We start from the raw sequence: 23,536 nt of genomic DNA, 5'->3' as shown, positions 1-23,536 counted from the left end.
TTTCAAAAGTCTCGAGGTCAATAATGTATTTGTTTCTTCAGTTTGAAGCTTGGAATTTAGTCCTCTCTCTGTAAAAGACAAAAGAAGCCTTTATGAAATGGATTTGATGGGCGAGATTTCATGGAAATGAAACAGAGTCCCATGTCGAGCGTGTTTAACCGGATGTTTCCCAGCGCTGACAGCATTGAGAATGACCCCTGTATTAAATGGGACTCTGCTTCCTTTCATGGCATCAGCGAGGAACGTCTCGCTGAGGCTGTACACAATGCGATTTCCTGCTCTAATGGGTTTCGCTCGCCAGTGCAGGAAGAGATCGGAGCATCATTTTTAAACGGCACCCCGATGTCCGGACCCCCCGCCTCCCCGTCGCCCCAAACTCACCTATAAGGGGGTCATGGCACCCCACCTCATAAAGGCAGGGCACCCCAGGCCTGGTCTCTGGCACTGCCAGCCTGGCCACCCGGGCAGTGTCCCTACCAGCCTGAGTGCCACATGGAAACTCTGGCAGTGCCGCCAATCTGGCAAAATTGGGCCCTATTTTAGTTCTGTGTACGTGAGTGGGTTCTGAATGAGTTGAAATTGCACCCATTTTGTCTGATCCATGACCAGGAGTCATTACTCTTGATTTGTCCAGGAATCTGGTGGAACAACTAATTTGAAATTGTAAACTGCAATTGAATTGGCAGGAGAGGCTGCCAAATTATGGAACAATGTTTATATGGTGCATGTCGAAAAATAATTTGGTCAATTGGTGTTTTCTTTTACTTGCAGCTTTGAAGAGATCATTTGAGGTCGAGGAAGTTGACCAGCCACCAAATCCCTCTGTTCCAACCAGACGAGTTCCAACTCCTCTGCTGAGACCAACACAATCATCTGGACACCGATATCAAGATTTGGGAGCAAAGTTTACAGATCCAACTTTGAAACAAGCAGAAGCACCTAATGCCAAGTCACCAAAGTCATCCGTCAAGAGAATTGAAATTACAGGACCTAAGCACCCAGATCCTGTTTCGCGAAGAGCAGAAATTTCTATCGACCTTTCTTCAAAACAAGTAGAAGCTGCAAGTCATGGCACACCAAAAATTGGCCTTAAAAGAGCAGAATTGCTGGGTCACAAGCCCCCAGAAATGGTGCCCAGGAGAACAGAAATTCCTGGAACAAAACTACAGGAAAGCTCCTCAAGAAGATTGGAAACTACAGGATCCAAGCTCACTGAATCCATTCCGAGAAAAACAGAAAGTTTTGGACCTTCCCTGACCGAGATATCTCCAAAGAAGGTGGAGGTTCAAACACCAAAGCATCAAGAAACCCCAGCTAAACAGGTGGAAAATTCAGTGTCTCCCCACATTAACTACCAGCAGCAACAGGAAGTGCAACTAGACCGAGCAGTCAGTGAAACCAAAGTCAAGAGTCAGAACAGTGAGTAAAAGTTTATCGTGTTTTACTGCTCAAGAAAATTAAATCTTTCCTATCGATATATGCTTTGATTTCAAGAAAGCAATTTATCATTCAAGTTAACATTTATATAAATTGGGTAAATTCAAATAGATTCAATTTTTTGAGCCTTTCTTCGAATTGTTAACGCGTAATCAGATAAGCGTGAGGGTTTTTTAAGTGATTCTGTGGCATTAACGGATGTTAATTGACGATGTTTGAATATTTCCATTGAACAGTAGCAACAGCATTGCACAAAATTATCGTTTCCTTAAAAGCTTAAAAGGTACCAAGTTACTATTGTCTTATTTTTAGAAAAAACTATAAATTATATTGAAAGAGGTTTATGATTAATATTTGGGCATAATTGCTATAATGGTTTGAAAAGCTGTAATTCTATTGTAGTTGTGTTCTGTGAGTGGGCTGTTGGCCCTACCTCTTTCCATACTGTTTTAGAGGTGTCTATTTCAATAACTTGCAGATATGGGGACCCATGTGATGCAAACCCTTCCTACGGTTTTGCTCTTGGAGAGTTGAAGTAGACTTGAGCAACCTAAGAAGAGTTTATGCTTTTCAGAGTTTGTACAGATTCTGCTTTTTTGAAGCAGCTTATTTTAAGCCTTGCATGTGACAGTTCAGAAAATATTTATTCACTTTGACTAAGAACGGGGCAAACAGAGGGGAAGAGCGTATTTTAATCATGGTTTGCAAATCTTTCCATGGTTTTGCTCCTCCCCTATCTCTGTAATCCTCTCCAGCTCCACAAACTTCAGATACCTACCCTCATCTGACTGTGTACCTCTTGAATTCCCTTCCTCCTTCTTTCTCGTCTTTTACGATCAATCTCCCTGACCATTAAGATCTATCTCCTTTACTAAGCACAATTGGCCCTATTATTACCTGAAGAGATTTTGAGTCTAATTTTCTTTTACAATGCCCCTGCCTTTGAATGTGTTATTATATTAAAGACACGCTACGAATACAAGTTGTTGCTGTGGTTTCTTCCATTGCTGAATCCACGTGTGCTCCATGCGTTGTCATGTAATGTATTGTGGTGTCTGCAATGAGCATAGTTGCACAAGTTGCATCAACCACTGTTTCATCCACCTTTTTAAGAGTGTAAATTCAAAGTGTGGAACATTTCACATTGTGTACTTGCTTGAACAAATTTCTTATCATTTGGGGTTATAGTCATACAAGGGCGAACATAATGTGTTCGAGCTCACAAATGCCAGTTTAAAAGCAAAGGAAGTAGTCGCAGCAGTCTGCTGAATGCTTCACTTTACAAAACCACAACACCTCCAATATTAACCGATAAACCCTCTTCCTGTGAAACAGTCAAGTAAGCTATATCTCTTCAGCCCTCACGTTGTCAGTTCAAATTAATTCAGCCGAAGCAAAATGGAATAAGAAATGTATCCCAAAATTTATCGATTAATCAATTCTACATAACTGTTTATTTGTATATATTGTAGATAGGAGCTATGTGTGGCTTTGCCAAGTAAAAATCTTCAAAATGTGTGTGTGGAGTATTCACCTTGCAAATGTTTATCAGTTTTGGCGTACTGTGTTGCAGAGTGATGCGAGACAGTTAACGCATCTAATTCCCTGCATGATCTTGGCTCATTTGTCTGCCTGCAACGCCAGGGCAAGGATAAATGCTCGTCCAAAGTTTGAATAAAAATTGCCCGGCCCCTCTCTCACTTATGAGCATCCAGAGTGGGTGTGACAGAAGCATTAAATAGATTGCCTGAAACATGCTGTCTCATTTGATATAGTATTGGAATCAAATGGGCCCTGGTCAGGTGGGGTGACCCAGTGTACCTTGGCTCTGGCCTCTGATGAACACCAACACCTAGACCATTGCAGCATTTTGTGCATTGTAGCAGATGAAACTTCTCTTGTCAGCTTTAACAGAAAAGTCATCATGGGTGTACAATAGGTTCTCCCACCTTTCTCTCCAGCTCATTATCAGTAAAACTTTATTGCCCCGTTTTTATTATCCACTGGGTTGAAATCCAGCTCTGACAAATGAGGTTAAAGGCTCCTCTCTTTTTTCAAAATTACTTTCTCGGTGCAACGTTCTGTTTTAATTGGCACTAAATTGTCCCAAGAAATATTGACTGGTAGTGAAGTGTGCTTTCTTGGCGCTTGTTGAACCAAATAAGTTTAATTACTTTCAGTACAAGTTATACATGTGTTTTGTGCTATGGTTGGGTGTCAAAGTTGCAGAAGTATTCTATTTTTCAGTCATTTTCTTCACATTGAGTCCTTACCCCCATGTCCCATGACCCTCTGCAGAAAGGGAGCATTTTTCAAGCGACGTCACCTTGTCGTTACCTCACTGAACTAAAGGTTGGAAATCCAACTCTCACCGTGGCAAATTGTGACATTCAATTCAATAAATTGAGTCATTTCATAGAATTTACAGTGCAGAAGGAGGCCATTCGGCCCATCGAGTCTGCACCGGCTCTTGGAAAGAGCACCCTACCCAAGGTCAACACCTCCACCCGATCCCCATAACCCAGTAACCCTACCCAACACTAAGGGCAATTTTGGACACTAAGGGCAATTTAGCATGGCAAATTCACCTAACCTGCACATCTTTGGATTGTGGGAGGAAACCGGAGCACCCGGAGGAAACCCACACACATACGGGGAGGGTGTGCAGACTCCGCACAGACAGTGACCCAAGCCGGAATCGAACCTGGGACCCTGGAGCTGTGAAGCAATTATGCTATCCACAATGCTACCATGCTGCCCTATTTGTCAACAGTGAGTGGAAAAAGGTTGTTGTAAAACCAGTTCACAGTAGTTTTTCAGGGAAGACTAAGTGGCCACGCTATGCCCAGTTTGGCCTGCATATGACTACAGTACTACATTGGGGAAAGGATTTTCCCTGCAGGCTTCTGAACTCCATCATCAAGCTCAAATAGGGCTTAGAAGCCCACACTGTGGGTGGGTGTGTGGCTGTGTATGTGAGGGTGTGTGTGTGTCTGTGTGAGGGTGGTGGGGAGGAGAGGGTGAGAGGGGGGAGGGAAGGTCACTTATTGTGACATTTCCCACGACAGCCAATTAATGTTAAGGGTGGCGGACGGCCTCACTAAACTGGAGGGCCAATTTGAGGCAGCTGAGACACAACTGTCGGGGTGGGAACCTCTCTACAGGACAGCTTGCGCCTCCTTCTGTACCCAGGGTGGCTGCCTCCAAACAGCGGAATTATCCTGGAGGCTGACTGAAAAATCCCAGTGTTGACTGGCTTTCAGTTGGCCTTAAAAGTGGCTGCCAACTGACCTGTGCGAGTGTCCAGTCCAGCCTCAGCAGGGAATATAGTCCAAGCCAGGATGAAGCTGGGGAACTGCCCGCTTCCATTCCTTGTTGGAGAGAGGGCTCAAACGCCAACACTAAATGATTGCCATTCTTATCTCTTTCATGGCAACTAATCAGGAGCACTAAATTAAATCCTACTTTTGAAGCTACAGTTGGTGATGAGACATCAAACAAACTGTGATGTTTCTCTCTGGGTAAACTAGAGAGGGCAGTAAGCCTGTAGACTGAACATCTAGCTGAATATTGTCAGCACAAGTGTTACCAAAGCCAGCCGGATCAAAAATGCAATTTAATTTACCAGATTTTGTTTTAAAACAAAAGGACAACCAAAAGAAAATTATTCAAATCATTTTCAAAATATTCACAAAGCACAGAACACACACAACCATCATCCATACAACTGTGTGCACTCATGACTACACTTGAAAGCTGACCTAGTATGTACACTCCAGCAACAGTGCTATGGGGGCGATTATCCGTCTGAATTGCGCATGGCGCATATCCTGCTATGTCGGGAGAATAGTGGGAGAGGCCTAAAACCAGATTCTCCCTGCTCTTGGTATTCACCCACCGACCAAGACAACGTTAAGCAGGAAGGAATCACAACTGGCCTCCACCACCGGAGACGAGGCGTGATGGCCATGCCAGGTGGCTCTGAGGACATTGTACTCTCCGGGTGACGGGGACACTGGCACTGCCAGGTTGACACTGCCAGGATGCAAAGGGGAATAGCTAGGCCGGCACTGCCATGGTGGTGGGGCTTGATCGAGGGTGGGGCCTGAAGCAGGACATTTGGTGACCCCCCCCCCCCCCCCCATGCATTGCTCACCTGGGGGGTGGGGGAGGAGGGGGTAATTGCTGGCGAGGATGGGAGGGGGAAATGGGCGGAGCGGTGGGGGGGGGGGGGGGGGGGGTGTGCTTCCCAAAGCCCTGATGGTGGCACTGGGGGGCGGGGAGTGGATGGGAAAGCCCAGAAACCGGTGATGTTGGTGAGGGGCTGCCTTTACTGGCACTTTGAGTTTGGGGGCATCCATTAAAAATGACACCCTCACCTCTACGAAGTCAGGCTTACTGGTGTCTTTGTGCCCCACCCCGCCCAGTGCCGTGTTAAAGTCATCCCCTCCAAAATAAACTTTCCAAGTGTGGGTGGATTGCAATTATGGATTGCGCCAACCCATCCGTGGAAATCACACCCCTTTTCCTTCCTGAGACCACACTTTAAAAAACTTTTGGGAGAATTGCGCCCATAGAATTAGTCCCATTTTGCACAGCACTTAGTCAGACCAGGTCTACTCACTGACAGTTTGCATATGGTCTGTCGTGACCATTCACATTGTAAATGAGTGCCTTGTTCAACTCCAGTATATAAAAGGTCAAAGATTCAAATGATTTGAAAACTTGTCACATGCAGGACATATTGTTTACAGACAACAGATGGAGGTTCTGCGTAGATCAGACCATCTACCAATCAAGCTTGACTGGTATCAATAAAGGGAAAAAGCTGCACTCAATAGAGATGCTTGTGTAGAAAACTTCATTTCCATCTTTGTTTCAAACACTTTGTGAGATCAGGAATTTATTGGATCAGCAATTTGTTGTTGCCTCAGTAAATTTAATTGCAGCTCCTTTTTACCTATTCCCTTTCACGTTTGTACTCTTAAGACTGTCTGCCAGTGCAGCAAAAGTGTTGGGGCGGAGAGGGGGGGTTGGGATAGTAATCTAGTTCACAAGCTTCTTAAATTAAATGATCAAACAACAGACCTGTTATTGCACAGTGAAAGGATCCCCCTTATCTATACTCTCCTTGAGAGAACACTATTTGAATACACTCCCCTTTCTAGCCAGCATTATAGTAGCCACAACTTATGGAAGACAATTATATTTGTGGATTTTACGAATGATAATAAGTACCCTGTACAGCATCGAGTATGTATACCTCCATGTTTCTTGAAGCAGAGGATTCTTGCTTCTGGGGTTAACTTCTGAACAAGGTATTTGAAAATAATAATTTTGAGTTTCTTTTCCCCATGCTGAGGGATGCATCCTGGATTCTAGCTGAAATATTGTGCAGGTAACTAGGCTTGAGAGGTGGACATTATATTCTATCACGAGTTAGTAAAATGGGTTGAGTGTTGCCTGAAATGCATTTTCTTTCTTACCATGGACGTTAGTCAGTTTGTACAAGAGGAGCAACATTAAATCTCATCAATATTTGAAGTATGCTATGATCTATAATTACCTAATATACAAGACCTTGAATTGATGCACGATTGCTTATCCTGAAACGTGATCAATCACATGAACTTCCCTCAGTTGTGGCACAATTACTAAAATGTAATAAATGCTGCCTCTTGATGCTGTTAAATTTATCTTTGCAGACTCTCAGTTTGCATCTACTTCAGGACAAAGTGTAATTCTTTGATTTCACATGGTAAAATATCTCCAGTCACTACCTGCTACATATACAGAAGCATGTGCAATAATATCTTTGGTCATGCAAAGATTGCAGTGGCATGGTGGAGCAGTGGTTAGCGCTGCTGCCTCACGGCACTGAGGACCCTGGTTCAATCCCGGCTCTGAGTCACTCTCTGTGTGGAGTTTGCATATTCTCTCCTTGTCTGTGTGGGTCTCACCCCCACAACCCAAAGATGTGCAGGGTAGGCTAAATTGCCCCTTTATTGGAAAAAAAAATGATTAACAAAAAGGTAACGCAAAGATTGCCCAATGCTGTTCCCCAATCAAGATGGTGAATTTTAAACTAGGCCTTTTGGATTTTTCAGGACCTGGGCCAAATTACATTTTGTCGAGTACCACACAGTAAGCCTCGTTGTGTAAAATTAAATGTATCTGATGTTCCACTGCATATCAGCCAATTAAACCCAGAATGGTGTACTTAATGTCTTCAAATTCAGTCTTGTTTTGTAGCAAAACCACCAAAACTATCTTCTGTTCAATCTCAGAAAGCCTCCAATCGACTCGCCAACATTTCCTCCTTAAAACTTAAACCTTTTGTTAAGTTTTGTAATTAATCTATAAGTTACGCATTTTCTGGTCTGTGTTAAAAAGAGTTAATATCCTTATGCTTTATGTTTAATGAACCCACGTCGCATGCATCCTGAACTTTGACTGCAGTAAGTAAATTCTCATCTAGATCTCTCCCCAACAAATATAAAAATAACGAACTTCATTTTTCCTTGGCTGCTAAGCACCATTCCTCTCGTCTCTGTAGATTTAAAGCTGTTCAAAGACTCTTTGCAGTCAAATTTTAATACACATTTTCTTCTGCTCAAGTACATTCAATGCTGACTGAGGTGATAACGGATAGTATTGAAAGCTAAAACACTTTTCCTTGGTTTACTTAATTTACAGGGACACCTAAAATTAGCATTTTATTTGCATTTATTTAATGCAAAATAGACTCTGGGAAGAAGAAAGGAGCTGTGATTATTAATGAGTTGACCAGCTATGGCTTCTCAACACCAGGTGGTTTATAAAGGGGCCCTCTTTTGCGATAAATAAGGAATTAGCTGGATAGAGAAGGTAAACTCAAATTAATATGTTTAGATGCTCTGGAGAGCCGGGGAGGGAGGCACAATCTGGGGCAGATGCCGGAAACACTCTTTTTTTTATTTTTACAAAGTCAGAATTTGCTAAAAGGAAGATGACAGGACACTGAACTCACGACTGGATTATGTTCATACGATGGAAGGATGAGGTTGAAGAAGCTGATGAACTTCAACCAAAATCGTGTGATACCTTAGTCGCTTTCAAAATAGAAGTGGAGTGAGTTTCAATGTACCCCTTTTTTTTTGTAATAGTGATTTATTGAAGTACACATCTTTAAATTTTCATGCAGAGCAAATTAAAGGTGTTGCTCTGTTTACTTGCCAGAAATATAGCAGTCAATATGGTCGCCTTCCTTAATCCTAATTACGTTTACTTTCAGAGTCGCCAGGTATCTTTTGATACCGCCACAAGGTTCAAACCCGAATACTGATCCAAGAGCCAATACACCAGTTAGTTAGTTCAAAGTCAATACTATTTATTTACACACACCGTAAGATCTACTCATGCACGAAGTACTACAAACTAAACTATGTCTAATGCCTATACTTAACTTTGGGTACCCACTCAGTCAGAGGAACAATGGCCGTTGTTCGGATCTGAGGTTGTTGGGTTCGAAGAGGTACAGGAAACCAGCTAAGGTTGTCCGTCTGATAGCGAGCATTGACCTTGAACTTACTTGCTTCTGGTGATGCTGGTGGACGGGTCTCTCCGCTTTGAAAGCCAAGTCCAAGAGAGCGATTCTCTCGTGGGGGTTCCTTCTTATACCAAGAGGGGCTTCATGCGCTTTTAGGCGGGCCTTAAACTTGCCCCCAATTAATTGGGCCGCTCCTCGATCATTGCTATCGATCTTGACCAATAAAGGGGTGGGTGCTCTGATGCCTGGGCGTGTCTTATGTGGCCGTTGGCCTTGCTTTGTTTGTGTCTTTCTGGTGCCGGGGTGTCTGCAACAGTATCAACTACCTTTGTTTCCCAGAGATGGGCCATCAATATGCTAATCGACCCAGAGTTTCGATTCCATCTGCTAACTGCTTCCCGAATATACATTCAGGCACTGTGCCTGCTTGTTTACCTAACATTGTCCACAGTTCCCAACATTCTTTGCGAGCGTCCATTTTGTATTCTGGAAGTGGCCATCCCAGATGGCTACAAAGGGACCAACTTAAGTGCAGCCTGCTTTCAGGTTGTTGCACGACCAAACATCTTAGAGCGAGCATTGTTTGTGTGACCTAAATACCGATTGCTGGTGTATTATAGTTGTAATTGTCAGAAGTTACAGTGAAATCACTCTGTTTATCATTGCAGAGCTCAGTCTTCCTCTTTCACTGACCATGACTTTTCTCATGTTTGTTGCATTTTCTCCAGAAACCTGGGGCCAGCAACGTTATACAATAATGTCAAAACAGCTTCCTCTGTGTGCTAAAATACCTGATGACCAGCATGAACTTTCTCTTGCTAAGTTGTAAAGGGCATTATTGACGTTATTACCTGCTCTCCTTTCTCCCTTTAATTTACAACTGGTGGCAAGTTATTCAGAGGTTCTCTCTGCTAGGTCTCTCAGCGCAATTTGTAAACTGAAATGTATGCGACAAGCTGGTAAGGTAACCAATCTGCGATATAACCAAAAGAAGCAGAAAATCACAAGAGGGCTTTCATGGAAATCCAACTGGTTCCCTTGCGGAGCATTTGGATCACAATCTTGAACAACAGTTTTTAGCTTCTTGCCACTGGGACTTGGAAACCTGGTGACATCTAGTTTCAAACCAGACGGAAAACCACTGATGATAAAACCACAATTGCCAGCTAGGCAGCCCAACCATATCATCAGACAAAGCAATTTTGAAACCAAATTGACATTTTTTTGCAAAGTGGGTTTGGAGAAAGAGTTTGCATGTCCAATTTGAAAGCACTAACTGCTGAATACCATAAAGGGAGAGGAATGAGAAGCCAAAAGGGGGACGATTGAGCAGCCAAAAATGATCTAATACATGCAGGAAACAGAATTTCCAGATTTTTGGCAGCTCCTTGGAAAACAGTTCTACTTGAAAACCGTACTTTACATTTCAAAAGCTGTTTGAACTATATTAATATGCTCTGACAAGATGTCAGTGGTATATTGGCTATGAAGCATGCTAGTAATATTTGAACTGTTCAGCATTCTTGATATATATCTATTTCTAACTTTAGCACTTTCTAGGACGGCAAAAAACTGTGCAAAATGGTTGCAGCTATATTGTTTTACATGAACTACTTTCCTCCAGCTTAAAGTACCAGGGAGTATGTTTCTTAGTGACGCCTTGTTTGTTGTTCATCTAGTTTCAAATTCTGCTGTGGCTATTGCAATGCACTATCACCTGACTTAGACTCTGCCTGAACTTGTCTGCTGAAATCCTCACCAGGGCTTTTGTTAGTTTTATTCCAGCGCCCTTCTGGTTAGCCTCCCATCCTACATGAACTTGTGGTCATCCAAAACTGTGTCCCTACATTAAGCTGCACCTATTCCCATTTGCCTATCGCACTTTGCTTGCTGAGTTACACTGGTTCTTGGGCTGACAATGCCTTCATTTCAAAATCTTTATCCTCTGTTCTCAAATCCTTCGAGCTTCCCTCACCCCCAAACTCCACGCCCACCTTCCTAACTCTGTAACCTTGTCCAGCCCGACAAAATCTGCACTCCTCCATTTGTGTGCATCCCACATTTTAGTTGCTCCACCACAGGTGGCTGGCTGCGCTTTCAATTGTCTCGGTCCTAAATTCTGGCATTTTCTCTTCCTGTCCACTTCTCTCCTTTTAAGGTTCTCCTTTTTCAAATCCGTTCCCAGTGGTGGATGAAATGTCATCTGCTCTCGAACCTTTTGTGATAACCTGCATGAAGACCTCTGGGGATCGCTGGTTGATCTCCCAGTGGGCTTTGTAGAATACGAGTTCCTGTGGTGAGTGGGCAGAGGCTGGACCTTTAAATGTAGCTCCCAGACCCGGACCACCTCTTCCTGATAGACCTGGGCTGGGACGTTTGCTTTGTGTTCTCCCAGTAGCAGCTTTATTTTCAGTTCAAAATAAACCAGTTTGGCCTTTCACTCCATGCCTCCTGGAATGATAACACCTTTGTACACAAAGGGTGAAATCAGAGGTTTCCGATATTAGAAGCGTAGTTTGGGTACAGAGTGATATTAGTCTGTGAACTGGATTACTTGCCATGCTTTCCATAAATGTATTTCTCCACTCGATTCCCACATCTGTGCTGGATCTACTTGATTTTTTTTCGGAATCCTTTGGCAATTTTCGCGACTGACTCAGCTTTTCCATTTGGCTGGGGATAATGTGAACTGCTGAATTTTCTAATCATTTACGAAGTGCTTGCATTCTTCACTCATGAACTGAGGGTCATTACCACTCATCACAATGTCATGAGTGCCAAAACGACTGAAGTATGCTTTCAGGCTTTCTACGCTTTCACTGGTGGTTGTGATGTTTGCTTGTAGTCTGACTAGCGGTTGACGGTGACGAGATAGGTCCGTTCTAATAATAATGTTATTGTCAATGGATAAAATGGTGCTCAATTAGTTCCCAATGACTCCTTTAATAGCAAACTGATTAAGTTTCCTTTTCAGCAATGATCAGCGGAAGCTTTTAGTTTTGAAATCATCAGCGCAGACGCAAGAATACCTAATTTCAATGGGAACAACAATTTGTATTGCATGAGAAAAGGATGTTGATTGGCAAGTTGACTCTGGTTGATGAGGTGCCATCGGAAGTGCATCAGGGGACAGTTGATACCCATGCTTTTATTTAATTGAGAAATACGGAATGCCTGGACATATTTGTTCTGCTTGAAGAGGATATGGCCCTGCAAACGAGTGCATGTAGCTTTTAGCAAGTGTAAGTGAACCACATTGTGAGTTTGACTAATGATCTTAAATTGGTTAGTGCCATTCTTCGAATACTGAGGATTGTTTTGTAAGTGTTTTCCAGTCGTGGAATCGCAACTAATGTTAGACACTATGGTCTGAGTTTTGCAAGCACGGCTAGTTGAGCTTGGTCAGTACTCTGCGTATTCCAAACAGTCCAAGGGACATGCTATTTGCTGCATTCCGTCAGTCCTTGGTAGATGCAGCCTACATACCTGGCACCAACACTGAAATTCACATACCACATTACTCATCTGTGTGCTCGGCATAACATCTTTTTGACTTTGGCAAAATCCTATTAGTAGAGACTTATCACTTGTGATTCTACTGCGTGAAGCAGCTAGCTTCACCTGTTGCTCAAAAGTTTGAAATACCTTACCCTTCAACAGGAATTTGAGGCAGACTGGAGCCAATTTAGGACCGAAAGTGGAGCCTTTGGCTCATCCATGAGTTTCTGCGATATACAGCAAGCAATCATCTGATCGGGGTAGCCGTTATCTTGCAGAACAGCTTTGATGTGCCCTATTTCAGCATCAAGCTTTCATGATCAGCAAATGGCATTCTCCATGGAAACGCCTTGACCAATCAGCCAACCACTTGCCAACCAATCAGCGCCCTTTATTTATGCAGGACAAATTGTTATTCCCTTTGAAATTTGGTTTTCCTCTGTGTGTCCCGATGAGTGCAAGATGAAAAGCTTTGACAGCATGTCTCTTTTTTTCAATAAAACTCAAATTCTGCATGGCCAAGAAACTAACAAACTGATCCTTATTTTAACTTAGCCTGCACGTCATCAAAATAAGTGCCAGGCAGGATGCTGCTACTGTACATTCCAGCAAGTTGCATTTTTATTACTACCCATCAATTAGAAATACCCGACCACAGCTTCTGGTATTTGAGTCGCTATCGGACCCAGAGCAGACTGATCTTTCTATGTCAAATAACAGTTACAAAACAAAAACATTGCCTGAGACGCTTTAACGTATTTTCAGAGAAAAACTGAATATATGTTTTTAAACATTGTGGGGAACTGTATTTATCAAATTAAACCTTGATCCCATATGTCAGCCAACACATAATTGAAAATCACCGACCAAAGATATAACAATTTTCAAAGTACAATCTCGTTGGTGTTTTTTTGTGGGCGTACAAGTGCACTGGAGTCATTACAGCGGACGTATTGTCACCATGTTCATGTACAGTGAATAGAACAATCACATATGTTCCTATGATCTCAATGCATCATGGACTATTTCAGCTACTGTGGATTTTTGAAGGAAATAAACCATTGTTCCTGGTCTAAACTCAATACTTCCTGCACCATGAACTTTACCCCAGAGTATCTGGAGTACACTACATCAGACTGTTCCAGGTCCTTAATTTATAAACTTTTAAAAACAAGGCACTAATTCTTTGAGAAGGAAATCAGGTCAGCTCATATCTTTTGCCTGTCTAACTAGCTCGGCTGAGAAAATTATATTTTATCACATCATTTTTTTCATTTAACACTTCCTGCGCGCCGCACAAACATCCTTACAGTCAGGGTGCTGTGCGTCCTAACTACCTAAATATCAGAGGTTGTGGTCAGGAATTCCTAATCGACAGGTGCTAATAAAATTGTTCATCCCTGGGAGCGACACATGTGGATGAATCCTGACTGGCACTTCAGCATACAAGTCATCGATGCGGGTACACCGAGACCTGTGAGGGTAGCACTTGAAAAGTTGCCACATGTTTGCTGGATGAGTTGCGCCTCATTCCACAATAATTCTGGGTGCCCACAATTGATATTTTCGTGCAGCAAGGTCTGTGCAAAAAAACAAAATGTGATTGCTTGAAAAGTTTCCTAAAACATTACCGACATTCTTTCCAGGCAGTTCAGCTTTCCATCAATTTTGGTGGTGTGCTTTGTATTTTTAGAAAATGGTATATTTCAGGAAGTTGGAAAAGTAGATGTTTTGAGGGCAACATGTTGAAGTATTCATTATCTTGAACAAAGCCAATATTTTGCAGGTTAGTTTCCTGTTGGCTGCCATCTTATTTGAATCTTTCCCCAATGCCTGCTTTAATATATTTATTTTTGGCTTTTTTTTATTTTTCCAGTATATTTAATACAATATTGTCATTTTATGTGAAGTTAAAAGACAAATAGTACCAACATATATAAAGATAAGGTTTTCATGGTCGGCACTGTGAGCGAGATGGTGCATAAAACGCACCAATGTCATGACCAGGTGAGGAGGGGCCGCATGGCTCCTCTTTTCCCTCTCCTCATTTGGCCACACCTTTATTCTGTCCAAGCAAGGTTACACTTGCTAATTCAGTGTGTACTTATCTGTTTGCATATGGAGATCACAGAAGTGCAAACGAGACGGGTTTTGTTGAGTTTAGCAAAGAAGGAGGTTAGTTTTATTATATTTTAACCTACCTAGGTACAATAATAAAAGACTTCCACACACACTGCGCATGTACAAATGCATGTTACAGAGTGGCCCAATTAGCGTTTATAAGAAATGAAAGAGGTTCATAGCTTAGAGCCTGCACTGGCTGCAGGGTGAATTTGATCACTATCATGCATGCTGATAATCTTGGGTTTGTGTTTGAGATAAATAAGAACCGTTGCATGTGGCAATTTATTTCAAAACCTATGTTCTTCTATTTACCACATCATTAAAATGAACGGGATGATTACAACAAATGAATTCATGGGATGTGGATTCACTGGATAGACCAGCGTTCATTGTCCATCGCTAATTATCTCAAAGGTGTTCGTGACCTGCTTTCTTGAACTGCTGCAGTCCATGTGGTGTAGGGACACCCACAGTGCTGTAGGTAGGGAGTACCAGGATTTTGACCCAGTGAAGGGACAGTTATGTATTTTCAAGTCTGGATGGTCTGAAGCACGCTCCCCTCCCCCACCTCCAGCAACAGCCCCACCTCCAGTAACATCTCCTTAACTGCAACATGATCTTTTTAGTTTTGCTTAAAATATAATTTTAAAGTGTAAAAATGGTATAAGCTGATCTTTGTGAGGGCCACGAAGAATCCAGCACGAGTTTGAAGAGTCAAAATAAAATAACTTTATTTACAATTTTATGTATGCAGCAGTAGTAGTGTTTCACCACTGCTTTACTCCTCTAGCTGGTACCACACTGGTCAGCTCTATTTATGCAGGTGAAACCGATAATGATTTCCCTGCACCCCCCCCCCCCCCCCCCCCCCCCCCAATTGTGGGAGCTCACACTCCACCTGAGTAGCTCATGCTCTGATGTGTTGGAGGGGAATCTGTCTCTGAGCTCCTGCTGCCTCTGTCTCTAACCCTGCTTCTGGACCTGGTGTGTTATTCTGTATGCTGGCTGCCTTTTCTGGACTTTGAAACTTGCACTGCGGCAAGGGCGAACCGTGCTACGACCAGTTGAATGGAGGGAAAGGGGAGCGTGCGCTGGCTTGAGTGCTGGCAGCTTTGACTTGTATTTAGTTGTTTGTTGGGTTTCTTGTGGTTGCTCTGTATTTGTTTTTGTGAAGGGAGATCCCTATCTCTCTCCCTCTCCTGCTATGCCTTTCTTGATTTGGGCTTGCTAGACCATTGGAGATTGCAATTAAGAATTGCCCACCTTGTTCAGGGACTGGAGTTACCGATTGGCTAGACTGGGTATGAACGGCAGGTTCCCAACCTTAAAGAACGTTTTGACAATCCAGTTGTTTCATGGTCACCATTACTGATGCCGGCTTTTTCATTCCAGATTTATTAATTGGATCAAAATTTGGCAGCTTCTTTAGTGGGCATTGAACTTCTGTCTTCTGTTCAAGTCTCTGAATGCACAGTTTGTGGTTGACATGATCTTCAGTTAAACTCCTATCACTGCGGCAATTGCTGGGTCACAGTTTGGAATATGAGCTATTGTGAGGGTCAAAATTCAACATATGAATTCCCAGGAGTGAGCCCGCTATAAATGGAGCTAACTTGACAATGAAGTAAAACGGGATTTGGTTCTCTGGAGCATTCAAATTGATGCAAATGGCATCAATGTTTTATTGGCTGGGGCTGAAGCTCTATTACAGAGGTGAGGGGATTGAGAGATTCAAGGCATGGTACAATTGGTTCCCCAGTGAGTTGTCTGCATCATTCTCATGAGTGAATAGAAAAGCATCCCCCCCCCGATAAATATATGTTTACGTGGGTGTGAGAAACAATTGAATGTTTGTTTTTAATTTACTTGCCAAAGTCCCATGTTTGGTCAGTGATAAAGGTCCTATCAGACTAAGTTTTTAAATTTGGAATCCATCCAATCTATTCATAAGAAAATCCTCATGAGATTTGGTTTCATGGGTGGGCTACATTTTCCTTTCTAATATTTCCAAATAAAACTTTGTAAACAGTATTACTGGAGAATTCATATTAATCAGCTTCACCAACAAAGTAATATTTGTTGACAGGCCTGTCAGTGCATTTGAGCACAGGCGAAAAGTCAGCTGCTGCCTCAAAATAATTTATTTCTTGCTTAAACTCGGTTTTCTGAAAATCTTGCAAGTTGACTCTGTGGAATAACTCTGGGATTGAGTGACTATTGAGGCTTTTCACAGTAACTTCATTGCAGTGTTAATGTAAGCCTGCTTGTGACAATAATTAAGATTATTATTATTATTGTTATGCCACCAACATTATCATGACTTCATTCTGTATAGAAAGCGATCAGGATTAATATTGTTAAATACAAATTTATGGGTACATCCTAGCTCTTGTATAGATTGCAAACAATTCTTGCAGGTCACATGGAAAAATGATTCTGTACTGAACTGTGGGAAGCCCTGAAGATTTATACCGCGCCCTCCGAAAGAGGCATCAAAATTCCTCATTCAGGATTTTCCACCCTGTAATTCTAATCAAGTAATCTTTTGTGATTGAAATTGCAATTGGTAAAGTGATTGACTTTAAATTCATTTTGCAGTTCCTTTGGCTTGGGGGTATAAGATACAAAGGAGCGCCCAAGTCGTTAGGCAGAATATTCTGCCGACAAGTGAGCGGGTCTGTTAGGAAGTTGGTGGGAACCAATCTTAGCTCCTGAGTCCACAAGTTCCTTGACCTGAGCATGCTGTCAGGTTCCTGGAGACTCAGGAGACCTGGCTGGCAACAGTTAGTCTGATAGCTGCGAGAAAAGTGAGGCTTGCGGCCTTGAATCAGGTTGGCTGGCCACTCCCCTTGTGATTCCAGTTAAAACCAGAGACGGATAGGGTGGGAGGGGATTGCTGTTGGGAAGCACATTTTTGACCATTTAAATGTCCCTATCCACTGGTCCAAACCCGTTATACAGTATTCCAGTTAAAATTCCGCCCATTCAGACGAAAAGGTTTCCTGTTCAATTCTTGGTAACTATTTACTAAATTATTTTTGGCCTGATTGTAGTATGGTTGGTCCAATTGGCCTTTATGAGCTCAAATTAGGGAAAGGGGAAAATAAATCAGCTCAGGTTTGCACTGAGTTTTGTGTTTGATGTTGGAGTGAGCACATATGTGGATTTCTGCTTAAAACAGAAGTGAGTGTGGCTGTGATGCTCTCTGTGATTGAACAGCCAGTCAATTGTCAACATCCAAGTTAATGCATGAAGAATGATCACTCAACGATTGTTGGTTTCAATGAAACATTCACCGAGCAAAATGTGAATCGCCAGGACAAAATTATATTAAAAGCACCATGTTGAACAATCCGTCTATTAGAGTTCAAGCCAATTTTCTTCTAATGTTTGATCTTGTATCCATAATTATTAATTTACTCAAAAACAGATGGCTGCATCAATATAATGCTGAAGCATTTTTTCGTTTACTGTTTAAAAAATACGACTGAGGGGCAGCACGGTGGCACAGTGGTTAGCATGGCTGCCTACAGCACTGAGGTCACTGTCCGTGTGGAGTTTGCACATTCTCCCCATGTCTGTGTGGGTTTCACCCCCACAACCCGAAGATGTGCAGGATAGGTGGATTGGCCATGCTAAATTGCCCCTTGATTGGAAAAAGTAATTGGTACTCTAACTTTATTTTAAAAATACGACTGATTGAAATTTCGTCCTGCACAATACCCCATTATTGATTTATTGATGGGTTTGACTTGCTTGTTTGTGCAAATACAAAATTAACGGACTTCAAGCAAGGTGAGATATTGCTGATTTTATGCCTCCATATAATTGTGGTGTTATAAAACATTTTCTCGCAAAAACAAGCTAAACTCCTCAAACTGAGCTTGCAAAAAAAAAAACATTTTTCGAACTTTCGGTAACATTGGTATTTAAGGGCTGTTTGAAAACCAGCGTGATTCTCCCCAGAGATACAGGCAGGTTCACCGTCCAGATCTTCCTGCACTTTGCCATTTAAAAAGTGGAGCGTGTTTTGCACCATCATTGTGAAGGACAGTGCCTAAAGACACCGGCAAGCCTGGTCCCACAGAAATCGGGGCGTCCTTTTAAAAATTAAGTTAAAGACACCCCCCCCCCCCCCCCCCCCCCCCGTCCTCCCATGGGCACCTCGTCTGCCCTTCCGTTCCCTCCCTGCCCCGATCACTGGTCATTGGCATAAACCCCCCCCATGCCCCCCCACTACACAAGAATCACTGGCATCAACCCACCCCTAACCCCAAATGCCACGTTGACACTGCCAGAGCCTTGACCACCCAGGGACTACACTGGCCTCCAAGCACCCGGCATGGTTGGTCATCACATTTGGTTTCCGTTATGGGAGACCAATAGTGATTCCAGCTCACATGGCTTCATGCAGGCAGAAATAAAATATGGGGCATAGAATCATCCAGCCAGCGGTGGGAACATTTGACGTTCCCGGAAGATTCGGCGTTAAACCGATTTTGGATGTTTAAATATATTGAAATGTATGGTAACCTGATTACCTCATCAGTAAGGGGCTCACTTGATTTACCCGTTGCAAGTTCCGTTCGGCCCTGTTGGCAAGAGTTTCCGCCATAATGGAATTTGAACCGCGGCATAAAGCTCCCAGAAAATTGCTCCCTAAATCTTTACAGAAAACCAATCTTCTTTTTGGTTGAAAGATGATGGGCAGCAGTAAAATTAGTTCCCTATCTTTGCGCATTTTTCACCACAAATAACAGCCAACTGGCATCAGCACATCCTGTCAATAATACGATGGCAAGAGGAATGACTGGATGGATAAGCAGGGTTACCGGTTGCATTAAGGAAATTGGCTTCGTTCTCATGCCTCCCTTCCCCCTCCTGCCAGGCCCACTTTAAGTTTGAAGCCCAGAGATGAATTGGCTATGGGAGCAAGGCAGATTGTTTGATCTGCAAATTAGCTAGGATAATGAAGCTTTATCCTAAATCCTAAACAAACTCTAAAAGCGTGAAGACATTTGCAAAGCTTGATGGATAAATGCACATCTGCTCAGCAAATAATTCTGTGCATGGGATGCAGCAATCTTTCCTTTTAAATTTCTTGGCTCTTGATTGATTGCATTGTTTATAAACCTTTGACCCAGGATAAACACAGATTATTCTCTTGATTTTAAGTTCAGTTTACTGTAACTGACTTCTACACAGTGAATGGAAACTTACCAACTACAAGCGCCTCATTGATCCACATTTTGAATTGCTTGTGATTTGCACTATCAGTAACTTGTGCTTTCTTTCTTCTTCTCATTATTATTTATCTTGTAAATCTACCTATTTGTTTCAGCCTTAATGCAAAGGCTTGACAGTGTCATAGTTATCACCTTTTGGAAAAGATTAGGGAACGGCAGCATCCCATTTAGCCTCTGGTGTACTCTATTTTAATTAGAATTTTAGATGCTGCTCCCATGCTGCACTGCATCATGTATACAAACGCTGGTTACAGTTCATGGGAGACTTGGCTGTTTAAGGGAACTATTTCTCAGCCGTCAGTTCATGGCCAAGAAGCTTGGAACAAAGGTCAGGGGTAGGCCAGTGTTCCCCCGAATTCACTTTGCTGTGCTGGCCTGCGTGTTTATGTACTGCGCGCTCCCTTTAAGACTGTGGGCATCTTAAAGGGATACTTAGTTGTCTGTGGCCTATCATTGTTCCCTGCACAGTAAGCTCTGCATTGCTGTGCAGCCATGCAGCTGAGAGGGAGCATTGCCTCCAATTTGGGCAGCCCCTCAAATTTGCTTCACCTCACTGAGATGTGATGGGTAGATTTGTATCTAGAGTTCTTAACCGTTCTGTTCGTTTTCAATTATGTGAGTACAGTTAATCGTAACTGATTTTGTATTTTCTAATATTATTTTCAACCTCACTGGTGCCCTGTGGCCTTGGCCTTCAGCCAGGCTTCTCAGTAAGGAAGGGGATGCGAGGAGGAAGGGTGAACCTCTTAGCACAACATTGGGAGAGGTTAACCAACACATTAGGCATGGCACAGAGAGCAAGTATATAATTAACCACAATTATAGAAACTTATCCAACTGTCTTTGAGAGATTTTAGATTCCATTTTCTGTAAGCAGTGATAATGTATTGGTGGCTGGAAAATAGTTGTATTTCTTCAGGGTGCTTCTTAAGTTTAATACAATAGGCCTATTCTGATGTTTTAAATTAACTTAAAACCAGTCAACCATCTGCTGCTAAGGTGTCTTGTTTAGCTCCAATGGTATCTCAGTAATAAAAACTGGAAAGCAAGTCAAATATATATAATGTTTTACGTATAATATATTGTATATATAGATATATGAATAATATATCAATGTGGTCAATTAACCAATTAAAGCTCCAATTCCAACTTCGGCTTTTGGGTACATTAACTCTTTCCCAACATGACTATCTGTCTGATGCTGCATTTGGCTCATGCAGCAACAAAAGGAGACCATTCGGCCCATTGAGCCTATTCTAACTCTCCATAGAGCAATCTAGTCATTCTCATCAATATTCAGTGAATTAATTTCTTTAATTATTTCAAGGCAAGAATAAACAAGGATATTAGTTTCTGACAAAATGAAAATCTCCCTTGTAACGCTCAAATCCCACGAGTAATGCGGGCACAGATTTCAACATTACAAAAATCCTTACTGGAAAGTGCCTCAGTCATGTCCACTCCAGGTTTTCTTTGGAACAGACATCATCTCAGAAGATCCAGTGAATGTCCAAATGTTTATGGAGCTCTCAGTTTCCAAGTCGACGTCATAGCAAATTGATTATTACCAGATGAACTTACAACCCACAGATAAGATATTCTATTTCCTTTCTCTGCTGCAAGACTTGTGCTCATCTACAGTTGACTTCTTCAGATATTATGATCTGTGCAAAATTGCCATGTAGTGAGCTTACTGAGAAGAAAGTTTAATATTTCCGTTCTTTGCTAGTTTACCAAAGGCAAGATTGCAGCACCAAAAATCAGAATTTTTATCACTGACTAGTAAACATCTGAAACATCTAACTCGTTCTTGCATCGTCTGTGTAAATAGCCTTGCTTATTTGGTGATATTGTGTGTTTTAATAAACTTTTGCTGAACCTTTTCCTTCATTAAGCTTTTGAGAATCTTTGACTCCGCATGAGATGATGGAACACATCTGTCTTACTGCCCTTTTTTCACAGATAAACTCTGGGTTTGATTGTCACTTGAAATGGCCTTGACTATTCTACTCTGCACCAAGCTAAGCAGAGCTGGGCTGTCGTTTGCTTTTTCTGCTTCAGTGTAACATTTTTGGAAGCTGTATGGTCTTTGATGACAAATAGAGCTATGTGAGATCCTTTAATTTTGGATACCTTTCATTTTTTTTTTGTTATTTTCTGTAACTGAGTAATTTTCTCCAACAATATGACCTTGTCTGCACACGTCATTACTTCTTTGACTACAGATTGCTGCATGTTTCCTGTTCCTTCATCGGAGGCCAGTCATCCAGTCCTTTAAATCTAGAATCTAGAATCCTCCCCCAAAGTACTTAATCTTGCTATCTCTCTGCCTCCAAAATAATCCTGAAGCCCCTGCTCATTGTTTTGTATGTTTACACAGAAGTAACCCCTTCTAAATCCATCAGTCCAAAAGCAGGCATCCTGCCCTTGGGTCAACTGATGCTGATAAGGTTTTGCATTCTTGCTATTAAGTAATACCTTGATTCTGATGGAAGTAAATTTTAGTGCTACAGATTATGTCCCAATTCCCCATCTTGAATCATGTTATATGATCTGATGCTTAAGTCATGACATTGTGGAGATTTGTTGGACCTTTTTAAGCGTAAGCATGCACTTACATGTACTGCACTGATTGTCATTCAATTGTACAACTTGTACTGATTTGAACAGACTGTTACTTAGACTAGATTTTTGATATTTGAGATGCTCTTGTGTGGAAATTCAAGCCCACAGAGATTTGAACTTGAGGTAAAGATGTAATCAATGATGGCGCAATCAATTTCCAAGATCTTGGTCAGCGATAATGCCTAATGATGCATGTACACTCAAATTTCTGAAGAGAATATTTAGTTTTAAATATCAATTTTAATAAATGTGACTCCAAGCAGTTTTCTGCTAATTTTGCAGAATTATTTTCGAGCATGGCACTTTCAATACTATTTAATTTCCCCCAGCATTCATTCAGACCCACACAATCTGCTCTGGCTGGGTGTGTGGGCAGCAAGTAAATGCTCTTGTGCTTCAATGGTGCTGATCTGTTACTAATCATCAACATGGCCATGTCCCCTCCCCCACCCTCCCACCCAACTCGGCAGAATGAAATGGGGATCTCAAAGAAACACAGAAAACGGAAAGATAACGTGATAGATTAGTTCTGCAAGATAACATAGCAATGGAAAGTTTGCTCACATTCTGCCTCTGATCTACAATTACTCACAGGTCCTTTCCGTTTTCAGATGCTTGTCGACTACCCAGGAGTGATTTTAGAAAAATTAAAGTGTGCTGCAGGCCCCTTTGGAAAATTTGTTGCTCTTTGTGAATTTTTATTTTCTCAGTAAGTAAACTTGTACTCCGATATATATTAAATGGTTAATGCCAGGAATAGTGATAGTTGACGAACCTTAAAGTGGTCAAATGCACACTTGATGTGGACATATTTTCTGCTTATTTGTGCCTTGATATACCTTTGATAGGGCGCATTCAAATATGTAACACAAAAGGTTTGCAGGATTTGGGGCAAAGCTGTGTTAAACAAGTGAAGTATGCCAAATTTCTCTTGTCTTTGTATGCTCGTCAGAGGGCCCCTCTGCTGAGCTTGTCTCTGTCTGAGAGCTAGTTGGAGAGCCTTATATGCAGGTTTTCTGCAATTGTGTTTGATGTTTTAATAAGTTAAAACTTTAATTTTCATATTTGAAGGAGTGCA

General features: G+C 42.0%; 1 protein-coding gene across 3 annotated transcripts in view; it reads left to right on the top strand.

The window, feature by feature from the left end:
- The window catches only part of LOC119953086 (septin-9-like), a 322,986-nt gene that overhangs the window by 184,009 nt on the left and 115,441 nt on the right, over window positions 1-23,536 (top strand). For all 3 annotated transcript variants that reach the window (XM_038776914.1, XM_038776916.1, XM_038776915.1), the window contains one exon: window positions 772-1,419. In XM_038776914.1, the coding sequence (XP_038632842.1) occupies window positions 772-1,419 (648 nt within the window). The remainder of the gene's footprint in view (window positions 1-771; window positions 1,420-23,536) is intronic.

This window comes from Scyliorhinus canicula, chromosome 18 (assembly GCF_902713615.1).
Source record: "Scyliorhinus canicula chromosome 18, sScyCan1.1, whole genome shotgun sequence".
NCBI classification, from domain to species: domain Eukaryota; kingdom Metazoa; phylum Chordata; class Chondrichthyes; order Carcharhiniformes; family Scyliorhinidae; genus Scyliorhinus; species Scyliorhinus canicula.
Note: the sequence above shows the minus strand (reverse complement) of the source record. Positions and strands in the feature narration are given on the sequence as shown.